Source organism: Prunus avium, chromosome 7 (genome assembly GCF_965620075.1).
Source record: "Prunus avium chromosome 7, drPruAviu1.hap1.1, whole genome shotgun sequence".
In the NCBI taxonomy this organism is placed as follows: Eukaryota; Viridiplantae; Streptophyta; class Magnoliopsida; order Rosales; family Rosaceae; genus Prunus; species Prunus avium.
In genome coordinates, this window is record NC_142290.1 from 21,460,841 (window position 1) to 21,486,816 (window position 25,976).

Genomic DNA, 25,976 nt, shown 5'->3' on the forward strand with positions numbered 1-25,976 from the left:
GTGTAGACAAATCGGATAGGTGGCTAGGGATCCTGGCCAACCTTGTGCAGATAATATGAGCAGGGTGGTGAAGAGTATCTTGTTAACCGTAGCACACGTTGGTACTACACTATTCTCCACATAGATGTACCTCAAACATAATCCACTAATTCCAATAATGTACAGTCAATTCCAAGTACCACACATGTAGTCACATGTGTGATACATTCTCGCAGAACTCGGGGGACATGAGGTCGCCCAGAAGCGCCATCCTCGTAGAACTCAGGGGACACATGGTCGACCTGAGATGGATTCCTCGTAGAACTTAGGGATATATACTCACTTGAGCAAGCAAATAATTCGTCAATTCCCCTCGCATGACTCAGGGAGATATACTCAACTTGAGAATGCAAGTCCTGGCACCGCACGGTTCGGGGCTCCCTGATACTCGTGGGGCAATGTCATACATACGTAGAGAAGTCCGAAGGCAACTGAGGTGTCCAAAGACAATCCAAAGGCAACTATATGTCTGAAGACATTCCGAAGGCAACCATATTTCCAAAGGCAACACAATCCAATTATTAATCCATTTAACATATATATATAAAATAAACGTAGATATATCATGCTTAGAAAGTAAAAGCGATAGAACATTAATTCATAAACAGTTAATAAAACTCTCATAAAAAAAATATCGTTTTGAAATCAAACAACCAAACCACAAACACCTCCCAACCAAAAGGGTATTGGTCAGGCCAATGAGGCTCACCATCTAGGTCAATTAGGAATGTGGGCCCCATGACCGCTAATTCTTGATTTGAAAGTTCCTATAAATCTAACAAAGTTTACTAAACAAGTCTCAAAGGTTTGATCTCGATCGAGTGGTCAGATCTAAGCCAATCACACGATTGGACGACAGTATCTAGGACTCCGATTCTCGATCAATAAGTTCCTACATGATCCTAGAGGTACAGAGCACAACATTTTTTAAATTGGGACCGATCGAACGGTCCAAATCTATCGAACCCGGATATCACATAATAGGTGCAATATCCGTTCGACTGTCAAATGATAACCAAATCCAAATCCAAGCATACCGTCGTACTCAAGACGACAAGGGAAACATTTAGAACTCAATGGGCCACCACACAATGGCCCAGGCGCCACCACCCGTAGCAGGCAACAGTGGGTGTCTTGACGGAAAATCTCCAAACCACCGGCCAATACCTATACTAACACATTCAAACTAACAAGGGGAGCAACTTTGGTCTCGAACCCCGGCCAAAAAGTGGCCGGAAATGGGTGAAAAAGACCCCGTTGGCCCAATATGGGTATTTAAATCAATCTCCAAAACTAAAAAAAAATTAACCAAAAAAAACTACATAAACAGGTAGAGCATGATGAGAGGATGAATTTCCATACCCCACTCGACAGATTTGGCCGTCAGAATGGTCGGAAAACATCCAAAAAACACCGGAAAAAGGACAAAGCCACCGGAGCTATTTTTCGTTAAAATCGGAGAAATCCTTGATGGTTGACGTCGATTAACCATTGGGCTAGGTAGAGGGGGAAGAGATGAACATTTTTCGTTAAGGTGGTGTGGCCAACTGGTGCAAGACAACGTTGATTGGTGGCCGGGAAGTCGAACAGTCACTGTTCGATACAGTGAGTGATTGTTGCGAATGGACCGTCAACTCTAAACTACCAAGGAACCCTAAGGTTAAAGTCTTCCTTTCACTTTAGAATTTCGAAAATTAAATTAAATTTCGGGCTAGGATGTTACACTTCTCCCCAATCTCTCTCTCTCTCCCTCTCTCTGCGCCAACAAAACCCAGTACCATCACTCCAAACCCCCATACCATATCTTAACTTGATATTCTCCAACTTCAACCAATAATTTGCTTCCAAATGGTTGGGATATGACGACGACGACAACGATAAGGGTGGGTGTGGCTTGCGGTTGCTGTGGTAGTTGGATTGGGTTGTCAAACATAATTCATTTCCCCACTTCTTCAATGCCTTGGATTAGTAAGTTAGAGAGGGGAGAAAGGAGGGTCCACCATGGATGATGATGATGACAACGATGATAAGGGTGGGTGTGGCTTGCGTTTGCCGTGGTATTTGGATTGGGTTGTCAAACATAATTCATTTCCCCACTTCTTCAATGTCTTGGATTATTAAGTTAAGAGAGGGGAGAAAGGAGGGGCCACGGGGGTGGGGAGGGGGAGTTGTTGGGTTTCTTTTTTTAAACACTTCAAAAATTGCAAGTTCTTAAAAAAAATTGTTTTAAAAAAAAATTTTATTTGGGTTTTAACTTACAAAATTATTAAAATGTCCATGCCATTGAAGAAGTGGGGAAATGAATTGAGATTTTCGGTAAAGCACATGGAGCATATCAATAAATAAGCCTTTTTTTTAAATGACATTACTATTATAAGAAAGACACAAAACGTTAGTAATTGTTTTTCATCATTAAAACACCAAAATTAATAAAAGATATTAACGCATGTGTCAATTTTAATTGACATGGCTCAAAAAACATCAGGTGCCATATAACGTGGCCAGCTAAATGTGGTCAAAATATTTAGAATGTCCAAATAGGATGCCAATAGGATGCCAATGAAGACAGAACTTTGGGTGAAGAGATATCTATATGCTCTTAATAACTTCACCTACGGTCCTATGTTTTGTTTTAGCATAACCTAGCTATGTTCCTATATTTTGTACTAGCTCGACTTAAGTTTCTTACTAATATTAATTTACACTTTGGATGGATGGCTAATGCAATAGATAATTCTATCAACCCATTATCTGCGAGGGCTTTGTCTTGCATGAGAACGTTTCCCCGGAGCCCAGCCCTTCATTCTTCACCTTCTTTGTGAAGTGAAGGTTACTATAAAAGTCCTGTTGTTTTGGTTGGTTAGTACTAATAAGAAGTCTTTGACAAATAACGAGAAGAGAAGAAAAAAAGACAAAATTATTTGAGAGAGATTGGAGAAAGAATTCCCCAAAATACACGCTAGGTGTGAATATTTTGACAAAGCAACAAAAGTAATTGTCATAGACTTGGACCATGGACCAAAAACGCGACATTGACACGAGATATATTTTTTTTTTCATGATTGAAAGGAATTCAACATATATGGCCGCTAGAACCATTTTCCCCACTTTCCCACTCAGAAAACAGACAATTAGGTGCACAGAAAAAGTATAAAAAAAACCTCTGAACAATTGGGAGCCTTGTTGAATCTGGGGATAAGGTAGCTAGGGGCTGTTCAACCCAGTTTTCTCAGAAGTCATCCTTCAACCGGTCTATTCTCTGCTACGTAAAATCAGGTAATCTCCGTGGCCCCATTTTTACATACATGCATGTCAAGTGAGCCATTTTTCATCTCTCCTGCTATGCCTAGATTTTCAGGGTTTTGTTTTATAAACATTCTTTAGAAAGTTACAAACAAGCCCAATACAACAAATAGAACAATAAAACAAAAGCACTACCAACCATAATACACATAATTTAGGCCCAACACAACAAAAAACCCTAAGAAACACACAAGAACTAAACAGCCGCTGCTGCCACCCAATCTGCCATCACCGCCAGTAGAGAAAGGTCCATGAGAACCGACAAAGGAGATTTGAAGAGTGTGGATTTGGGGAAGCAAGCCACCACCATGCATCAAGCTCAAATGATCCATGGATTGGTCGAAATTGATCATTAAACCACAAAGCCCACTACTCCAGAGCAAAAGCTCATATATGAGGATGGGTTGTAGGAGATGAACAACAACAACAAACCAATAGACAACCTAGCAAATCCTAGGGAAAAGGAAGGGGTTTAGGGTTAAAGAGTTCGTGGGAGGGAAAGAGAAATGGGCTAAAGGAGGGTGGGTGGATGAGAGGAGAGAGGGAGAGATAGGTGAAATGGCTGTAGAGGAGTGGGAGAGAAGAGAATGAGGAGATTTGGGCCAACAGGAAGAAAAACAAAATAGAAAAAGCACACCAGAATAAACGACAAAAAAGGAAAGTAAAAGCCACACCAGAGGGTGGCAGCATAGCCAGAAGCTCATAAGAGGAAGATGGTGTTGGTGATACAACATTCAGTACTACACTAATAATTTAACTCAACAATTAAATCAAACAGTAAATAAAATCACAAATTTAAATAAAACAATAAAATAAAACCTGACTGGTTTTTCAGATAGAGGCTTGCAGATTGCAATGTCCTTGAAACAGAATTTCGCCCCTACTCAGTGCTTGTAGTTCTGCAGGCGTCTGCTCCACCATGATACAACTATCTCAAAACAAAGTCCTAGCACTAGGGCTTTGATTTCTGGCGAATTCTGTATGTTTATCTCTCAGGCTATAGGAATATGACTTAGAATGAAATCTGCAGTTTGATGATACCTTTACAGAATCAGGGCTCTAGTTTAAATAAAGGGTTGATACCTGTTGGAACAGTTATCATATAACTGTCAAACCCAATCAGACAAAATTTATCTGATATTTAAAATAATTCAAATAATTAATTAAATAATTAACTCGGAATTAATTTAATTAATTGGGTTTAATATTAAATCACAGAGCCCAAGAGGCCCAACTTTTGACTAATTAAGTATAAATTAATTAATCATTGACCAAACTAATTAGGCATTGAACCGAAGGCCAAACCTATTTCCAATGTGAGACTAATTTCAACTCAAACATGTTTGCAATATCTTGCAAGAACCAACAATACCCCACATTTCAGGTGAAATTTGTATTCAAACACCTAACATACCCCACATTTGAATGGAAATTTAAATGCAAATGATGCCTGAATCACCTGAGAGATAGGAGAAATGATATGCATCAGGAGAAGTGTCTTTTGGACTTGAACTTACCCTAGTGAAAATATATCGGGTCTACCGGGTGATGCAGTGGATATAATGAACTTGAACTGTTCACCTTTTTTAGTAAACCGAGACAATATATCTCACACATATCAAATCTGACACACGTCTATTCATACGTTTGTGTTCATTTTGGTCCTGAACAAATCCCGGGTTTCCTAGGAGCTCTTGAGAATTTTAGCCATATCAACTCTCAAAAATGCGACCCCGCATTTACTCCTATATAAGTGACATTAATAAAGAATTGTCTGTGATCATATTCCTCTTGATAACAAGATATTAATGTCATTAAATGCATAAGCATACCCTCAATCATCAACAGACAACACACACATATCATAGAAATGGGCATTTTGTGTGTTCAATACTTTGAATCGTCCCCAACTAGTTTGCCTATTGAACCTAGACCATGGGATCTCCAATCAACTAGGTTAGGTTTCCGCCCGGTTTGATTCATTGAATTGGCTTTAGACCCATTCCCCTCGATGCATATAGAGTTTGCTCTCTTGGTAGGCCTTTGGTCAAAGGATCTGCTATATTTTCCTTTGACTTTACATAATCAATGGAAATGACTCCATTTGAGAGCAACTGTCTCATCGTATTGTGTCTTCGCCTTATATGTCTAGATTTGCCATTATAGACACTGTTTTTGGCTCTTGCTTGGGCAGCCATACTATCACAGTGTATGCAAATGGCAGTCACAGGCTTGGACCATAATGGAATATCCTCAAGGAAGTTTCGAAGCCATTCAGCTTCTTCAGCTGCTTTGTCCAATGCTACAAATTCTGATTCCATTGTTGAACGTGCTATACACGTTTGTTTAGAGGATTTCCAAGATACTGCTGCACTCCCTAATGTGAAAACATATCCACTAGTTGACTTGGTTTCTGTATTGTCAGAAATCCAATTTGCATCACTGTATCCTTCTAAGACAGGTGGATATCTTGTATAATGCAATCCATAACTCATGGTGTTTTTTAAGTATTGTAACACCCTTATTAAAGCATCCCAATGCTCATGTCCTGGATTGCTTGTATATCTACTAAGCCTACTTATCGAGTAAGCTAAGTCAGGCCTAGTAAAGTTCATCACATACATCAGACTGCCAATCACTTGGGAATATTCCAATTGTGAGATGGCATCACCAACATGTTTTTTTAATTTACAATTGGCATCAAATGGAGTTACAGCAGGTTTACTGTCGAAATGTCCAAATTTTCGTAGGATTTGTTCGACATAATGAGATTGTGTAAGGATATAACCATCCTTGGTCCTTTTAATTTGGATTCCAAGTATGACATCTGCTTGACCTAAGTCCTTCATGTCAAAACTTGCGTTCAACATTGCCTTAGTATTATTGATTACATCCTTACTTGTTCCCATTATCAACATGTCATCAACATACAAGCACACAATGACACAAGTATTACCATTGCTTTTAATGTAGACACATTTATCACACTCATTGATTTTGAAACCATGTGTCAACATTGTATGATCAAAATTTTCATGCCATTGTTTTGGTGCTTGTTTAAGTCCATATAATGACTTCCCAAGTTTACACACCTTCTTTTCTTGTCCTTGAATCACAAACCCCTCAGGTTGTTCCATGTATATTTCTTCTTCTAATTCTCCATTCAGAAAAGCAGTTTTTACATCCATTTGGTGTATATCCAAATTGTAAACAGCTGCAATTGCTATTAACATCCTAATAGATGTAATACGCGAAACTGGAGAATAAGAGTCGAAATAATCAAACCCCTCCTTTTGGCGGTATCCTTTGGCAACTAAACGTGCCTTATACTTATCAATTGTGCCATCAGCTTTTAGTTTCTTTTTGAAAATCCATTTGTGTCCAATTGGTTTATTACCAGGAGGTAAATCAACCAATTCCCATGTATTGTTTTGCAAAATGGACTCTACTTCACTTTTTATTGCTTCCTTCCAAAAAGGAGCCTCAGGTGAAGTTATGGCTTCATGATAAGTTTGTGGTTCACTTTCAGACAAGAAAGTAAGAAAATCTGGTCCAAAGTTCTTTGGTACTTTTGTTCTTGTTCCTCTTCTTGGTTCAGAATCTATTTCTTGAACTCTTGAGGAAGAAGCTTCATCATGACTTTGATCATGTGACCGCTTTCTAGTTGAACCAGATTTATTTTCTTTGTAAGGATATATTTCCTCAAAGAATTCTACATTAACGGATTCAATGATAGTGTTAACATGTATGTCCGGAATTTCAGATTTCACTACTAGAAATCTATACGCAGCACTATTGTTTGCATATCCAATGAATACACAATCAATAGTCTTTGGTCCAAGTTTAGTACGCTTTGATAAAGGAACTTGTACTTTTGCTAGACAACCCCACACTTTCAGTGTTTTATAAGTAGGTATTCTTTCTTTCCATATTTCATAAGGAGACTTATTAGTCTTTTTATGTGGAATTTTATTTAAAACTCTATTTTCAGTAAGTAACGCTTCAGCCCACATGTTGTGTGGAAGCCCTGAGCTATTTAACATGGAATTAATCATATCTTTAAAAGTTCTATTTTTCCTTTCTGCAACACCATTTTGTTGTGGTGTGTAAGGAGCTGTTGTTTGATGTACAATTCCATGTGTAGTACAAAAATCAGAAAAGGCTTGAGATTCATACTCCCCACCTTTATCGGATCTAAGTACCTTGATTTTTCTCTCGAGTTGATTTTCTACTTCAGCCTTATATGTCTTAAATATATTCAAAGCCTCATCTTTGCTATGAATCAAGTAAACATAACAGAACTTACTGCAATCATCAATGAAGGATATGTAATAATTCTTCCCTCCACGAGTTGGTGTAGACTTAAAGTCACAAAGATCACTATGAATTAAACCAAGTAACTCATTTGATCTTCCCAAAACTGACTTAAAAGTTTGTCTAGCAAATTTGGATTCCGTACACGTTTGGCACTTATTATTGAAATCAATATTAAATTTTGGTAATAATCCTAAATTACACATTCTATGTAAAGAATGAAAATTAACATGTCCTAATCTAGCATGCCATAAATTAGATGACTCAACAATATAAGTAGAAGCCTTATTTATTTCATTAATAACATCAAAAGCCAATACATTGAGTTTGAAAAGACCATCAGCCAAGTAGCCTTTTCCTACAAACGTTCCCCCCTTAGTTAGGACAAATTTTTCATACTCAAATACAAGTTTAAAGCCCTTGTTACTCAACAATGGGCCTGACACAAGGTTTTTCCTAATTTCTGGAACATGCAGCACATTCTGCAGGGTCAGATTCTTTCCAGAAGTGAATTTCAGCACCACTTTGCCTTTTCCTTGAATTGCAGAAGCAGAGGCATTGCCCATATACAGCTTTTCTCCACCAGAAATCTGATGGTAATCAGAAAACATGTTTCTGTCACCACAGATATGCTTGGTAGCACCTGTATCAATCCACCAATCTTCGTCATTCGAAACCATATTGGTTTCTGAAACAACAGCAACAAACTCCTCAGTCACATTGGCCTGGTTGTTTCGCCCATGATTGTTGCCTTGATTGGCAGGATTATGATCCCTTCGATGGCGGCATTCTTGTGCTTTGTGGCCTGGTTTTCCACAAACCCAGCAAGAGCCCTTAATCTTCTTGAAATCCTTTGCTTTTGGTGCAAGGGCAGCAGCTTGCTTGTTAAAATTCTTGCCCGTATTCTTCTTGGATTGATCCTTAGGCTTGAAGGTTTTTCCCTCAACGATATTGGCATTGGCTTCTAAGGCAGACACATCATTTTTGTCACCCTTCCTATGATCCTCTTCCACTTGTAGCCTGAGAATGAGATCTTCCATATTCATCTCTCTGCGCTTATGCTTGAGGTATATCTTGAAATCATTCCAAGATGGTGGTAATTTTTCAATTATTGCACCAACCTGAAAGTGTTCATTAATTGAACATCCCTCAGCATGAAGTTCAGAGATTAACTTCTGGAGTTCTTCAACTTGTGCGATGACAGACCTGGAATCAACCATACTGAACTTCAGAAATTTGCCAATGACAAACTTCTTAGAACCAGCATCTTCGATTTTATATTTTTTTCTCCAGTGATTCCCATAATTCCTTGGCTGTTTTACAGGCCGAATAAATATCATAAAGATTATCATCCAGACTGTTCAAGATATAGTTCCTGCAACAAAATTCAGAATGCTTCCAAGCATCTATGGCACTTAGAGTTTCCTTTGAAACAGGGTTCTTTGTTGCCACTGGAACTTCTTCTTTGATAACATTTGCCAAGTTCATTGTTGTTAAATAAAACATCTTTTGCTGCCATCGTTTGAAGTCCACTCCTTTGAACTTCTCTGGCTTTTCAGAGTGAGGATTCTTAGCCCCATTGACGCCATTAGCAGATATTGATTGTTGATCCATTATTCTGTTTCAAGATTGTTGGTGATACAACAATCAGTACTACACTAATAATTTAACTCAACAATTAAATCAAACAGTAAATAAAATCACAAATTTAAATAAAACAGTAAAATAAAACCTGACTGGTTTTTCAGATAGAGGCTTGCAGATTGCAATGTCCTTGAAACAGAATTTCGCCCCTACTCAGTGCTTGTAGTTCTGCAGGCGTCTGCTCCACCAGAGTACAACTATCTCAAAACAAAGTCCTAGCACTAGGGCTTTGATTTCTGGCGAATTCTGTGTGTTTATCTCTCAGGCTATAGGAATATGACTTAGAATGAAATCTGCAGTTTTATGATACCTTTACAGAATCAGCTAGTTTAAATAAAGGGCTGATACCTGTTGGAACAGTTATCATATAACTGTCAAACCCAATCAGACAAAACTTATCTGATATTTGAAATAATTCAAATAATTAATTAAATAATTAACTCGGAATTAATTTAATTAATTGGGTTTAATATTCAATCACAGAGCCCAAGAGGCCCAACTTTTGACCAATTAAGTATAAATTAATTAATCATTGACCAAACTAATTAGGCATTGAACCGAAGGCCAAACCTATTTCCAATGTGAGACTAATTTCAACTCAAACATGTTTGCAATATCTTGCAAGAACCAACAGATGGGATATAGGACAGCTGGTAGTTTTCAGCTTACATATTTATCAAGCCAACAAGCATATATACAATGGCAGCTTTGAAATTTTAGGGGCCTTGTGCCAAAATAAACAAGAGGGCCTCCTAAAATAAAGTTTTCAAAGAAAAATTATAAAAAGGGTCAAACTCTATAATCAAAATCTTATGATCATCAAAGTACTGGTTGAACAAATGGACCACACCTGCCCCCATGTCATCGCTAACGGTCTTATTCAAAGCTGAAAGATAACGACCTGTGTCATCTTTTGATTACTATCTTTCAAACCAACTCGAATTGAGAGATTACCAAACTCTGATTTATATTATTCAACGAAAGTGTCTCGTTGTTTTAAGCTATGAAACCTTCCATATAACTCCATAGTGTAGTCAGCTATTAAAAACTTCTTTCGTAACTTTGCTTTCACAGGTGTTGATCTTCTACTTCCCTTGTCAAGCATGTTGCTCTTCAACTATGTTCCACCATTGAGGCACAGTGCTGTTCAATTTAAGCTTTTTTAAATTAAAAAAAACACCTTATGATCTAAGTTCTTTCTTGTCTTTGAACTTAAACACTAACCTTGGTCAAATATGGTTGTGGTGAAGGTATAGTAATCTTCTTTTCCTATGCAGACCTTTAACTCTCTCTAGATGGGGTGAGATATCAATATGAGTGTGGGTCTTGACTACTAGGGAAGGGACCTCTATATATATGCATTGCTTAAGTATTTTGCCCATTGAAGAACACTTATACAAATCTTGATTGCACTTGGATAGAATGTTTTAATCCATGTAGGACTTGGAATCCTCAAAAAGCTCTAGTTTTCTAATTAAACTGCACTTTAAACTAGAACAGCAGATATGCTCGAGTTCTATTTCATGATTAATACTAAACGACAACTCCTTATGTGATTAGAAGACCATTCCAATATGGTTTAAGACAATGTAATGTCTAACAATCTCTCACTTGGTCAAATAATCACAACAGTTAATAGTATTACACACTTTAAGGCCTTGTGAAACATAACTGAGCAAAATCCCTACTAAGCCACTATCAATGAAGAACAACAAAGAACTATTGAAACTACTTGAACATCTGTTATTTCAAGGTTCTTATAATTACATTTGAGATTCTTCAAAACCACAAAAGGCTTTGATCAAGATTAAAACTGTAGAATGTTCATGACTAAACTGTCTGTGCTAATAGATATGTCATGCTCATTCATTGTCCCCTATATGATTGCCAATGTCTAGTTAAAATTGAACAAATGCCATGAATATACTGTACCATCGTAGCTACCTCAATTGCTAGCTTTACTGCCTTAAATGTATATTCAACTGTCAAACATAAAAATTAAAAAAAAAAGACTAAGCAGTAAAATAACTCAACAAAATTCCACTTTATGAACCCTCAAACTTTTTGAATATCTATCGAAACCTTTACTAGTTAATCAAAATATAAATGATAAAACTCTAGTTAAAACAGAAACACTCCCACTGAAACTCTCACTAATTCAGCCACTCATATTTTCTGTCAATCCCATACTTTGAACATGCCTATGAAAAACTGCATTTGGCAACCCTTTAGTAAGAGGATCTACAATCATATCTGTTATACTGATGTGTTCCAAAACAGTGTACCCATCTCTTATCTTTTCTTTAACTTTAAGAAACTTAACTTCCAGAATTCTTGAAGCTTTTGTCCTTTTGTTTGCCTTTGCAAACAAAATTGTTGCATTGTTGTCATTCCATAGTTGTATAGGTCTATGTATAAACTCAACTACACTCAATCTAGTGATAAAATTCTTTAACCACACAACTTGAGAAATAGCCTCATAAGAGGCGAAGAATTCTGCTAACATTGTAGATGCAACTGTGAGAGGTTGCTTGATACTTTTCCATGATACAGCAGCTCATGCAAATATGAACACATACCGTGCTGTTGATTTGAGATCATCCTTACAACCTGCAAAATCAGCATCTGCAAAACCTTCTAATTTCAAATTGTTGCTTCTTCTGAAAACCAATTTGTAATCTTTGGTTCTTTGTAAATATCTTAACACTTTTTTGCTTGCAATCCAATGATCTTGTCCAGGATTAGATTGAAATCTACCTATAGCACACTAATAGGAAAGGCTATGTCAAGTCTAGTGCAGACTTGTGCATACATAAGACTGCCTACTAAGGAAGCTTAAGGTTTGTCATTCATCTAAATTTTCTCTTGTTCAGTCCTTGGTGCCTGTTCCTTGCTTAACTTGTCTGCTTTTGAAATCAACATATAAGTTCCACCACATCCTTGCATATTGAATCTCTGCAGTACCTTTTCTATATAATTCTTCTATGATAATTCATGCTAATTTTAATTCCCAAAACATAAGATGCTTTACCAAGATCTATCATTTCAAAATGTTTAGACAGGAATTCTTTACAGCTATGTAACATTGATAAATCTGTGCATGCCAGTAAGATGTCATCCACATATAATACCAATATGATGAAATTTCTCCCACTCTTCTTCATGTTAATGCATTCATCCAATGAATTTTCTGTAAAAACCATATTGCTTAACAAATTCATCAAATTTGATATACCACTATCTAGAAGCTTGCTTAAGACCATAAATCGATTTACACAGTTTACATACTATATTTTCTCCTTTCTCTTGAATGAAACCTTATGGTTGTTTCATATATATTCCCTCTTCTAGATTTCCAGTCAAGAATGCAGTCTTTACATCCATTTGATGTAAATGTAAATTGAAATGTGCTACCAATGCCATGATTACTCTAAATGAGTCTTTAGTTGAAACTAGTGAATAGATTTCACTTTTCTCATTGGACATTGCTTGCATATAGTTCATGGGATCTTCAATTGCATTCACATCATGCTCAGATTCTTGTAAATATACATAGTAGTCATCAGGTGGTGTTCTTTTCCTTTGTCTTTGTGATCTTCTCAACTCTAAATCCATTTGTTCATGGTTTTATTCTGCTGGTTGATTTTCATTTATGTTTTCTGGTGGCAGAACTTGATGTTCTTGAGTTTCCTGTTCAAGTATCATTGGATCTCCAACTATTTCATCTTCCTGTACAGATTGCATGCTACTCAAGTCAAAGCTAGGTGTCACAACCCAACCCACGGATTTACGTAACCTTGGGTTAAGACTTGATTCACACCTTAATTATAGAATTTAATAAAAACTATAACTAAAATGTGAAGAAACATTTAAATAAATAAAATAAATATTTCACATAGAATATTCAGCGGAAACGACAACATTTGAAATCTTAAAAAATTTATATTGTTTTACAAGTTAGAACTATTTGAGAGTTCACTAAAAGAGTAGCTCATTATTCATCCCCAAGCTATATACAAAATACACTTTATAGATATGCCAAAATCATCACAAGCTCTAGATTTCAGGTTCGGTACGTGCAAAATCTATTAGGGGGTGAGCGAAACCACAGCTCAGTACGGACATAAACCTTTTTTTACAGGAAATTGATATAATTAAATTAAGTGACCTACAGTCACACGGCCAAATATCACATTATTAATAATAATGCATGAATGCTCTTCATCTAATCCCATTAATTCATATAACTAGACAAGCAGACCTACACGTCCCATACCATGCTTATACCACTTGGTCCCGAATGCCCATTTATATGAACTAACACCAGTTCAATCATCCCATAATTCCCCTTTTGTTAGTCATCTTGTCTAACTCCTGTCGCCAGTCCCGAATCACCCAATAAACACCATGTGCACTGTGTGATCCCTGAGACCTGGTACTTGCCAAGAGTTAGACTCAACTAAAAGACTACTTCCATTACCCTCTTTTCCATCATTATTTTCTCAATCCAACAACTCCAACCAATTTTCATGACATGATATAATTATGCCTTTCACATATCCCATGTATCTCACAACAATGTAACCATTTAAAATATCACCAATGTATATACAATTATGCCAACATTGTTTAAATAGTTAAGAATGCGTAAACACCCAATACAAGGAACGTCAATCAAACTGTAATATCAAGAACATCCAATATAATATGACACATAATATGGAGCTCACGAAATTTAATTAGATCAATCTCCGTAAAGGCCCCCAAGAAACCCCTACCTTGACACCAAAGCTTTTGCTAGAAATGTTAGGTGTTTCCCAATTTTCCACCGCATTCACAAACCCACTCTTCTATTTCCCTCCAATACTTCTTCTTCTCTCTACCTCTCTTACTATCTTTCCTTCTTTCTATTTTCTTTTCTCTCTGTTTCTTTTTCTCTTCGCATGTATTTCTATGCAAGTTCTTAATGTAGAAGGTTTCCTATTTAAACAACAAGAGGGGTGGCAATCCAATGTTCACCTATTGGCTGGTAACAACTTGTTATCCAAGTTTTGGATAACTTCTTCAAACCAATGACGGTAAGAAAAGATATACATGTAAAGAAATAAAATATCTTTCATATTCTAATATTAATGGTAGCCACTTGTAAGTCAATTACTAAATTTGCATGTACTAAAGCCACCTCTTACTTCTAATATTATAAACTAAATAGAAAAAAAAAACATTTAATTAACATATATATATATATATATATCAAAAATACAGTACTTCACACTAGGTAACAGTAGAATTCTGTTATCTGCATTAGAATTCACTGTGTCTCCATTTTCTATTATAACTGCATCAAAATTAAAATTTTCTTCTTCTGTTGCCTCATTATTACATTCTATAAACACTGCTCTTTGAATTTCTACAAATTTGGTTGTATTTTGAGGGTAGTAAAATCTGTAGCCTTTAGTTCTTTCTGGATAGCCAAAAAAATAGTCACTGACTGTTCTTGAATCCAACTTCTTTTCCATTGATTGTATGATTTTGCTTCAACTTTATAGCCCCACACTCTAAGGTGATTCAAACTTGGTTTTTTTTTAACCCAAACTTCATTAGGGATAGCATTTACACTTTTAGTAGGCACTCTATTCAATATATAATTTTCTGTTTTCAATGCTTCTCCCCAGACTAACCTAACACTAACCTTGGTCAGACGTGGCTATGGTGATGGTATAGAAATCTTCTTCTCCTATGCACTCCTTAACTTTCTCTAGATGTGGTGATATATCAATATGAGTGTGTCTTGACTGCTAGGGAAGGAACAATTATATATATCCATGGCTTAAGTATTTTGCCTATCGAAGAACACTTAAACAAATCCTAATTGCACTGGGATAGAATGTTTTAATCCATGTAGGACTAGGAATCCTCAAAGCTCTAGTTTCTAATTAAAGTGCACTTTAAATTAGAACTGCAGATGTGCTCGAGTTCTGGTTCTTGATTAATACTGAACTACAACTCCTTATGTGATTAGAAGACCATTCTAATATGGTTTAAGACAATGTAATGTCTTACACTTCTACCATAGGTTTCCATTCTCTAGACTTGCCTCTGAATCTAAATAATCTTCTATGTCCATATTTCCATAAAAATCAACAACTTCAATTTTAATTCCTCCACCATTCAAACCTTATGAACGAACCAATTGCTCTTCCAATCCACCTTAATCACCATCACCATGGTTGCATTCCAGAATCTCCATATAGGCATCCGTGAATTTCTGTCTTTGGAGGGCTTGCACCACTCTCGACATATCTTCCATTATACGTCACATCTCAGTCATCTATGTATGTTGGGCTTAGTTCCCTTGTCCACAACCTACCGACCATGGTGTGAAGGAAGGATTTTCCTAGCCTCTGGTACCAATTTGATGCAGGGTAACGTCTATAAGTTGTTGTCTAGTGAACCAAACAGTCCCAAAATACATATAATAAAATGATAAAGCTATAGAATAGAAGTTAGAATGATGATAATTGAGTTCTAGGTCAAATATCCTAAAAGAAACTGTAGCGACTAAAGTCTGGAATTATATACATAAAAAATTGAATACATGAGTCTCTTAATAGCCTATTTATACTAGAGTAAAGCAGCCCAACCATCTTATCCCTTGGTTTCATAAGAAAACTTAATTGGCAAAGGTAATTAAAAACCAATAAAACTAGAAATTCAACTAAATCTTAGTAAGACTTAACCTATTTGGTTGATGAGCCCTCTATATAAAACTTATTCCTTTTGGTTCCAATGGAGGCCAGCTAATAACAAAAAAAGGCGTACTATAATCAACCTATGTATTTAATTTTCACATAATCAAAACCTTAATCCCTTTAAAGAAAACATAATCTTCGGAAAGTAAAATCACCATCCCTATTTTTATATTGATCTATTTTTCATTGGACTTTGTACAGATTGGGAGACAAGATACAGAGATAAGCATTTCATCTACGTGTCTTTGATATCATAAGGAAATGGATATTGTTATTTCAATTGCGTCCAAAATTGCAGAGTCCTTGGTGACACCAATAGGCAGAGAATTTGGCTATTTCATTTACTATGATACCAACATGAAAGATCTAAAGGATCAACTTGAAAAGCTTTTTGAGAAGAAAGATGGGGTGCAAGAATTGGTTAATGCTGCCAAAAGGAATGGTGAAGTTATCAGCTCTGATGTTCAAAGTTGGCTAACAAGTGTTAACGAGTTAATTCAGAAAGTGTTGCATTTTGAGGAAGAAGTCAACATGAAAAGGCAACGCTTGTACCGGTGGAACATAAGTAGGAAAGCCACTAAGATTACACAAGATGTTCTTCATCTCCAAAAAGAAGGAACATTCAATAATGTTGCCCATCCTGCACCTCCACCGATGAAATCGTCAGCATTCAAAGAAGGTTTTAAGGATTTTAAATCCAGAATGACATGTGTGAATAGGGTGATAGAGGTTTTGAAGAATGAAGAAGTTAGAATGATTGGGATATGTGGTATGGGGGGTGTGGGTAAAACCACAATGGTGAAAGAAATCATCAAAAGATTGGAAGGATTGAAATTATTCGATAATATTATTGTGATGGCAGTTGTGTCCCAAAGCCCAAACATTCAGAAGATTCAATCAGAAATTGCAGAGGAGCTGGGGTTTACATATAACGAGAATACCGATAGTGGAAGAGCGCGAAGGCTCTACGGAAGACTCATGGAAATAAATAGGATCCTGATTGTATTAGATGATGTGTGGACAGAGCTCGATTTTGAGGCTATAGGATTTCCTTCTGGACTTACTCATAAAGGGTGTAAAGTTTTGTTGACCTCACGGAACTTGGAAGTGTGCACTGCAATGGGAAGTCAAGAAATTCTTACAATCCCAGTTTTAACACCAGAGGAATCATGGGAACTCTTCTGTGAAATTGTAGGTGAACCCTTGGACTATCCTGATTTGGCGAAACGAGTCACGAATGAGTGTGCAGGTTTACCTCTTGCTATTTTAACTGTTGCGAAAGCACTAGAAAATACGAGGAAGTATGAATGGGATGATGCCCTCAAACAGCTACAAAGTTCAGTTTGGAATAACAGAGTTTATTCAAGCATACGCTGGAGTTATGATAGATTGGAGAGTGATGAAGCGAAGTCGTGCCTTTTGCTTTGTTGTATATTTCCTGAAGATTATGATATTCCAATTGACTATTTGGTTAGATATGGATGGGGTCGAGGGTATTTTAGTAACACTGATTCAGTGGAAGAAGCAAGAAATAGAGTGCATTCTTTGGTTGACAAACTTCAAAGAAGGTTTTTGTTGCTAGATAGCAAATTGAAAGACCATACCAAGATGCATGACATAGTTCGTGATGTTACCATACAAATTGCCTCAAGAGATCCACATAGATTTCTAATAAGATGTGATGCTAAAAAGAAAGGGTGGCCAAAGATATACGACCATTACACAACAATCTCACTGATACCAATTAATATTGATGAGATCCCAGTTGGTCTGGAGTGTCCAAAACTTGAGCTTCTACACTCAGAAGGCGGCTGTTATTCGGAAAATAGCATGGAAATCATGTGTAAAGGGATGAAAGAGCTGAAGGTTTTAGGCATGGGTGGGATATCAGTCTTGCCAAGTTCACTAGGAGTACTGAAGAGCCTTCGAACCTTGTCCCTAAATGGTTGTCATTTCAGATATATATCTGATGTTATTGGAAGATTGGAAAATTTAGAGATCCTCAGCTTTCGTAATTGCTTTAACATCGTAGAGTTGCCGAGGGAAATTGGACTTCTTATACATTTAAGGTTGTTAGATATTACGGATTGTATTCGTCTTCAGAAGATTCCACATGGTCTCTTATCGAGCTTATCTAGTCTTGAAGAGTTGTATATGGAAAATAGTTTTCGCAAATGGGAACGATCAGCAACAGAAAGCGAAGATAAGAGGATGGCAAGCCTTGTTGAGGTGATGTCTTTGTCTAATCATTTGAAGGTTTTAGTCATGTGTATACCCAGTTTCAACTTCTTTCCAAAAGACTTTTACTTGACAATCCAGACAACAATAAGATTCCACATATCCAACAGATTGTGTCCAACAGGTTTTAGTATTGTTGACAGTGATGCATTCAAAAATAAGTTGGATATTGTTGACAGTGATGCAACGGAATTCATGGAGATTCAAACCGTTCGACTCTTATTTAAGAAATGTGAAGATTTAATCTTGGGAAGGATTAAGAATTTAAAGTATGTCCTCAATGTATTAGACCAAGAGGGACTGCAACACTTAAAAGTTTTAACAATTTGGGACTGCCCTGAGATAGAATACCTTGTAAATGGAGCAAGTTGGACTCAACAAACAGCCTTCCCTCTCATCCAATCAATCCAACTCATGTGGATTCCCAAGCTAAAAGCGATATGCCACGACCAACTTCCACAGAGCTCTTTTATCAACTTAAGATCTCTTGAATTATATGATTGCCCTGTTTTAAAATATGTCTTTTCTCTATCAGTAGCAAGCAACTTGGTTCAACTCCAAAGCTTAAATGTTGACCGGTGTCGCCAAATGAAAGAAATAGTCTCAAAGGAGTGGAGGGAACATGAGACGGCATCGGACATCATAGCTTTTCCTAAATTAACAAATTTGACACTCCAAGGTCTATATAATTTCGTTGGTTTCTACAAAGTCAACAAGCATGAGGTATGCTTGAATAGTTTTGTTAATTGTTTGTGCCTCAAATTTTTTTTTTTTTGTCTGAATTTAGTTTGACTGTTTAGTTTGAATTTACTCCAACCTTTGTGCATCAATTTAGTTTGACTGTTTTAGTATCATCTACTCACTACCAGTTTAGGGCCTAAAAACTGAAAATATTCTCATACTAATAAATGAGGATCTTGCCTTTACAAAAAGAAAATAATAATAATAAAAAATTATTGTGCAGACCACAAAGAAAATCATCCATAGATTCCCCCAAGCTTGTTATTAATTTCATTTTTTAGAGGATATTTATTAAATGAGGATCTTGTCTGAAGTTGATCTATAAAATGTTTCTTTAAATATTTATAATAAATGAATCTTTTCAGGTAACAACGCCTAAGGATGAAAATGTGCATCAATCTTCGAGAAGCTTTGAAAGAGCGGTATTTCCATCAAAGTGCATTTTATGGTTACAAAATCTAGAAGAAGTGAAACTAAAATTTGACGATGGCATTGTAGATGTGTTATTTGATCTGAAAGGCCACACGGGTCCAGTATTTTCTCATTTACGAAAATTGGAGATTTTATTGGCTTTTGCATGTCAACACCTTTGGAAGAACATTCCACGTGGACTCCAGGGCTTCCAAAACTTAAGACATTTAAAAATAAATTATGGTACTGATCTCCAATATGTGTTCCCACATTCAATTGCTAGGCTACTTGTAAATCTTGAAGAGCTCAACATAGCGGAATGCTGGCAAATGGAAACTATAGTCAGATCTGCAGATGAAAATGAAAAAGAGGATCAGAGGGGCATGACTTTGTTTCCCAAACTAAATAGTCTTGATCTAGACGGGCTTCCCAAATTGAAGACATTGCCTTCAGTAATTCCACAAATAAAAAAGTTGGAGAAAGATTCAACAGCTCATCACGAAGACGAAGACGAAGGTATTTCATCAGGATCTTGTGGATGTACACCTTATTCATGTGGCCCAATGACCAAACCTACTTCAAGAACAAATGTTGTTCAAATATTGCCACGTCCAGTCAATCAAGAGGTAAGCATTTCAATTTACTATTATTTTATTTATATGAACCTCAACCCTCGAGCTACACTTGAGAATGACAATGACATTGCCATATTGAAATTATATAAATTATATACAGTTGCTCAATTGATGTTTGATTTTCTAGGTTGCCCCAACAAATCTTGATCAAGACTCAAATGATTACGATAATCTAGAACGTCTTTCTATACAATCCTGTAAGTCACTGAAAGTTGTTTTCCAACTCAAGGGATCGAAGGCTGTGGAAAGCCATAATGTTCAAGCATTGAATAAGTTGTGTTACTTGTCGTTATACAAATTGCCAAGTTTAATGCACGTATGGGAAACGGGCGGTTCACAACATATCACAGGCTTCGGAAACTTGACATTCTTAAGTGTATCCCACTGTGGCGGTTTACGATATTTGTTCTTGTCAACTGTAGCCAAGCTCTTTGTCAGTTTAAAGGACTTAAAAGTTGGGAATTGTAAGAAGATTAAACAAGTTATTGCAAAAGCAGACACTGAATGTGCTGATCAGGAAATTACATTTCCTCAACTGAATTCCATGACGCTTGAAGATCTACCAAACCTCATTTGTTTCTCTACTGAAGCTTATACTTTGAAGTTGCCATCTTTGATGAATTTGAAGGTTATAAGATGTCCATACTTAAGAACATTTGCTTCTAAGGTTGTCAACACACATTCTAGAATCCAAGTACACACAGAGTTGGGAAAGTCTGAGTGGATGGGGGACCTCAATAGCACTATAGGGAACATTCAAGAAAAAAGGTATGCTCCTGAATGTTTACTGGTGTTTAGTCAATAATATAACAATTAAAGTGTTTTCTTTTTCAAACCTAATTGCATACAGGGAAACGAGGTAGGTGGCCGAATTTTATTGAGATAGCAGAGATATGATGTTAACACAGAGAAGTGCAGAGGTGAGTATATATATATGTTGCCATCTTCAACTTCTATATTAAGGAAACACTGGTGTTTGCAAATCTTACTAAAAAATTATGCCATATTATGAAGAATTAAATTGAGTTAGCAAGATCAAATTATGGTTCTAATGATATAAACAAAAAAATTACGTGTGAGATTGTTTAAGCTTCAATTGGACAAGAAATTACAATGTATTTCATGTGTGTTTGAGGTTTTTTAATTCAAGTGTTCTATCATTATGATATAGTAGACGAAAACAAAACAAACAACCTAATTTGATGTGGTATCTCATTAGAGCATCTCCAATGCGCTCCTCCCTAAATGAGATTCTAAGTTAAAATTTAGAGTGAATGTGCTCCTGTCTTGATCCTAAAATAAGGAGACCCCTAGGTACTCTAAAATATGAGAGAGAAATGTACACTTATATTTGTACATCGTTCTCTTCACCCCCTCTCTCTTGTTGAACAAAAACTACTTCTTGCAAGCCAAATCACACAAAGGAAATCTTTAAGACGGGATTTCTAGATGGCTAGGATTTACGTTAACTAGGTTTCCCTAGGTACTTTGCATCTCCATCTGATGATATATAGGAATTGAAATAACTTTTCTGTTTTTAGTGAAATGATCATTTTTTGTTTTCTTAAATTAGACCGATAGGAATACTGGTCAGCATGATCATTTTTTCCCTAGCTAGTTTGTGATCTAAGTATCTCAAAATATGAAGTTCTACAGTTTCTTCAGTTAAAAAAAATGCTAAGGCAGAGTATTTAGAGCCTTCTTTAATTTGAATTTTGTAGATTAGTATAGAGATTTCTGAATGTTGTAGCTTTCTGCATCATTATCAAAAACACTTGGACGCTCGTTTTAAGTCCGAAGTTGACAATTCTCACATTTAGTGCATTGGATGAACACTTTCAATGTGCTGTAACTTATTGTGTTTAGAAGTGCATGCATCCTTCTCTTTAGCTTTGAATATATGCCACCATTTGTCACTTTCGATTTTAGTATAAGCTGATGAGTATTATTTTTCAACACGGTGCAATTCCAGGTCGTTGATGAGGAGGTTGAGTTCTGTTCTGAAGAATATAATGAGGATGTGAATAGATACTCTACAGAGTGAGTTCTTGAAGGTTTGGAATAGCAAGTTGCAATTCGACATCTCTAACCTCATCAATTCTTGAGAAACAATCCCATTTCAATTCCAAGTGTTGAAGTGTATCATAATTCATGTACTGGATTTCATTTGTATATCATTCAAATGTTTGAGCAGATCTGATGGTTAAAGCATAAGTTCATGGTTAAATTCTCTCTTCAAATAAATAGTTCTTGAAGATCCCTCTGCCTACTTACCAGCCTGCTTTAAAATTTTTACAGTTCAAATAAATAGATAGTTCTTGACGATCCCTTTACAGTTTTTGGTGGACCGTTAGAACGTCGAAGTACTAAATATAGTTACTATGCCAGCCAAAGTACTAACGTCCTGTTAGTTTTTCTTTGGGTAATACAGTACCCCTTTCATTGGTTTCAAACTAACTAGTTTCCGAGTGAAATTCCAAGAAAAAAAAGTTGGTTAAACTGTAATTATTCAAGAAAACAAAAAGTTTCTGGTAAAAAAACTTTGCGGCAAAAAGCTTTCACTATTACAATTGTTAACATTGCATTTCCTTCACTACTACAAAAATCTTGAAGATTTTTTTACAGGAATTGTGCCAAATGAAGCCTAGTTCAAATTCAATGACTAAAGCACGATTCAACTAATATGAAACACTGGATAGTAGATACCAACAACAACATGAAGCCTAGTAAACCTCAACAAGCAGAGCCGAAACAACTCCCACCCCCAATATTCTGACTGTATTATTACCTGCAAACAACAAAGCCCCCAATTTATAGTTTAAAATATGTGAAATAAGAACAATGACACTTACATGAATCAAGAGGAGAAGAGGAACAATGACACTTACTGCATGCAGCCTAAGCAAAATTGAATTAAAACAACCTCAAGTAAAAGGAGAAAGAGAGAAATCAAAATAGATCTTTGTTGATAATGCCCCAATCCAACAAAATGTAAACATATATCTGATTATAGCATATTCTTATGCATTGTTGTCATGTATTTAAATGTACGCAAGACAATCAACAAGCATTTTCCTCACCTGAAATCCAAATCACGAACAGACTTGTGAACAATTGGTTCATCTAAAATTATTCGCAGGCTTGGACAATCCAAAATTCTCAGACGCCCATCCTAAAATTGATTACAGCATAAGTAAATAAACTTTTTGATATAAAACTGGACAGTAATACTGCCATTTAGATTCATTTTGATACCATTTTTCCAGTTCCATTGTTTATATCAAAGGGTCATACCTTACTACTTAGAAGAAACAAAGAAGGGCCCTTGAACTAATCTTGGACTTCATGTGTTGCTAGGAAAATAGAGCAAATCCATCGCCCTGGAATGATTAAAATCATTACACATTCAAGGCTATTTTTCTAGGTGCTCGTCTAAACAAAGCAAAGCTTTGATATTCCCTAGTTTCTGCATTTTATAGTAAACCATAGGTTTTAGGCACTTGAAATTAAACTAAGAATATAGGATCTGTCACCCTTATTATTCAAATATATTTGGATATGCACTTTGCTATTGAGCAAGTACATCTTGTGACTTTCCAGGCCAAAAGGAAAAGGCAAATATGATGACTTTATTTGCATGGGAGGCTTAGAATGATTTCTGGAAATTCATACATTTGATAGTGACTTTAACTTCATCACAAGTTTAGCATATCCTCCAAACATGCTTTACATAGGGCAGCAGAAAACATAGGAGAAACACGTTTGGAAAAGACAAATATTGAGCCAAAACATAAGATTTTACCTTGACTGAGTTAAGGTCAATGTTTAGAGTTTACCTCACTCTCTTATACTCAAACCTTACAAATGGTCTCAAAATTGCGTACTGCTTATAAAACATCAACAACTAGGGATGATATTATATTGATAAAATTACAAAAATATTCTCAAAACATTAAGGATCCGGTTCAATAGCTGCAAATATCAAGTCTAATTGTACAAAACAAGAAGAGCCGCAGGATTCACAATTTGTACTGAATGAAAGCAAACCAAGAGCAGTGCACTACGTACCTATTGTAAGCACATCCACGGAGCCAATATGTAATATACGCACGAGTTACTTGGCATCAACCACTACATGGGCAATAGAATCCCCTGATGACCTAAACTGTAAACCAAGCTAGCTAGTAATTAAAACAAATTATGACAAACTTAATTAGGTAAATTTTAAGTGTATATATAAAACAATGATGCCTAGCTACGACTACTCTGCTTTCAATATATGTAAATTCCAATGTTCCATTATGACCAAAACCCAATTCTCAGTTTTGTTTTCTTTTGAAAGATTAATTGGTTCCTGACTGAATCACCCCAAACTAATGTCTTGTTAATTGATCCTTGGTTCCAAATATGTAAGCATATGTTACAATTAATTAACTAAAGCCCCCATAGTTGTCTAGCTAATATAGTTCATGCAACCCATGATTTTAATACAGACAAAATCACAGTTGCCAATAAAAGAAAAAAATCAGTAACAAATCAAATGCACAAGAACAGAACAATAAAATACCTTCCCTCTTATTTCTCTCCCTTTTTTCTTTCAAAGCTTCTCTTTCCTATACTAGCAACAATAAAATCAAAACCAAAAATACAGCAACAGCAAAACAAAAATAGTCCAAATATCAAATACCGATAAATTAAACCAGTCCAAAAACTTAGAATTTTAAGAGCATTCACTCCATATGTACCAACCAGTGCATCAAATATCTATCATCATGCCAAAGTTAGGTTGTGTCTCCATCAGTACGCCATACAATGTGATCACATTAAATCTCCCTGCTAACTAAACATTCAAGTTTTGGGTCAAATTTTCCATCAGAAAAAAAAGGGGGAGGGGGGAATTGTCTTGGTACACTCCCTCCGCCTTACTTTCTCATCTATAAGTGGCATGCACAGATCATATTTGACAGTTAGCTTCTGCTTCAACAAAAGGGCTTTAAAATTCAATGAAGAATCCGTGAGAAACCAATTTAAAACAGGGAAAAGCCGAAGAATTTATAGATGGAAAAACAAAGAAAACGAAGGAGAAAGGCATTTAATTTAACAGAAATAAAATATTGAGTAGATTAACATCTGGGTGAAATACGTAAATTGTCTCACAACAAACAGAACCCATCAAATATTAGCTCCAAAATCATGGAACACAGATAAAGGCAGAGTAAGATTAGAGAAATTATCCAACAAATTGAAACCCTAACTGATAATCTCACCTGGAGGACGACGACGACGGAGGTAAACGAAGGGACTGCGATGGCTCTTCTCGACGACGAGGAGGACGTCTATGGCTCTCTCTTTTAGGGTTTAGGAATAGATGACGGCAGAGATGGAGGACAGAGAAGAAATCAGTGAAGAGATGGAGTATAATTTTTAGCCAAAAATATGAGAGGGAGTCTGAAATATTAATGAGGGAGCGAAAAATTTTAGCGAAAATTACTGTAGCGGTCAACTATGCTTTTGGCATCAGTGCAAAATATTATGCTTAAATTTGTTTTTTGCAGAATCATTTTACGCTTCAGAATATTTATATTATGGATGCTAAATATAATCAACGGCATCGGTAAGAAAAACCAAAAATTTGTGCTGATGCCTTTATATACTTTTAGTCTTATTATTTATAAAACCGATGCCTAATATACTAATAGAATCGGTTTTTCATTTCACCGATGCCTATGTAGTGTTGCGGAAAGTAAAATTTGGCATAGTGTCTTCTCATTGATTGCCCGATCAGTCCTCTTGATTTTTCATTCAACATTTCTCCTAAGAGCATCTCCACCCACAAGGGCTAAGTCTAGGGCAAGGGCAAGCAAGGGCTGCCACTATTCACGTGAATAGTGTCAGCCTT

General features: G+C 36.2%; 1 protein-coding gene and 1 long non-coding RNA gene across 9 annotated transcripts; one reads left to right on the top strand and one right to left on the bottom strand.

The window, feature by feature from the left end:
- The first annotated feature begins 3,179 nt into the window (after positions 1 to 3,179).
- LOC110774356 (disease resistance protein At4g27190-like) lies at positions 3,180 to 22,345 on the top strand. 4 transcript variants are annotated; one of them, XM_088244096.1, is made up of 8 exons: positions 3,180 to 3,315; positions 12,040 to 12,140; positions 12,970 to 14,378; positions 16,254 to 19,013; positions 19,397 to 20,068; positions 20,205 to 20,845; positions 20,928 to 20,997; positions 22,050 to 22,345. In XM_088244096.1, the coding sequence occupies exons 4-7, from the start codon at positions 16,314 to 16,316 to the stop codon at positions 20,938 to 20,940; spliced, it is 4,026 nt and encodes a 1,341-aa protein (XP_088100222.1). In that variant the 5' UTR covers positions 3,180 to 3,315; positions 12,040 to 12,140; positions 12,970 to 14,378; positions 16,254 to 16,313; the 3' UTR covers positions 20,941 to 20,997; positions 22,050 to 22,345. The 4 variants fall into 4 exon arrangements, with proteins under 4 accessions (XP_088100222.1, XP_088100221.1, XP_088100223.1 ...); XM_088244095.1 differs by lacking the exons at positions 12,040 to 12,140; positions 12,970 to 14,378 and adding an exon at positions 10,375 to 10,550; XM_088244097.1 differs by lacking the exon at positions 12,970 to 14,378.
- A 273-nt stretch (positions 22,346 to 22,618) lies between these two features.
- On the bottom strand, positions 22,619 to 25,628 carry LOC110774358 (uncharacterized). 5 transcript variants are annotated; one of them, XR_015825874.1, is made up of 5 exons: positions 25,345 to 25,628; positions 24,146 to 24,917; positions 23,372 to 23,457; positions 23,158 to 23,249; positions 22,619 to 22,865 (listed from the first exon to the last, which is right to left on the bottom strand). It is a non-coding gene; the product is annotated as an uncharacterized LOC110774358 (long non-coding RNA). The 5 variants fall into 5 exon arrangements; XR_015825876.1 differs by having other exon boundaries at positions 24,146 to 24,690; positions 24,827 to 25,627; XR_015825875.1 differs by having other exon boundaries at positions 24,146 to 24,242; positions 24,645 to 25,622.
- Positions 25,629 to 25,976: the final 348 nt, after the last annotated feature.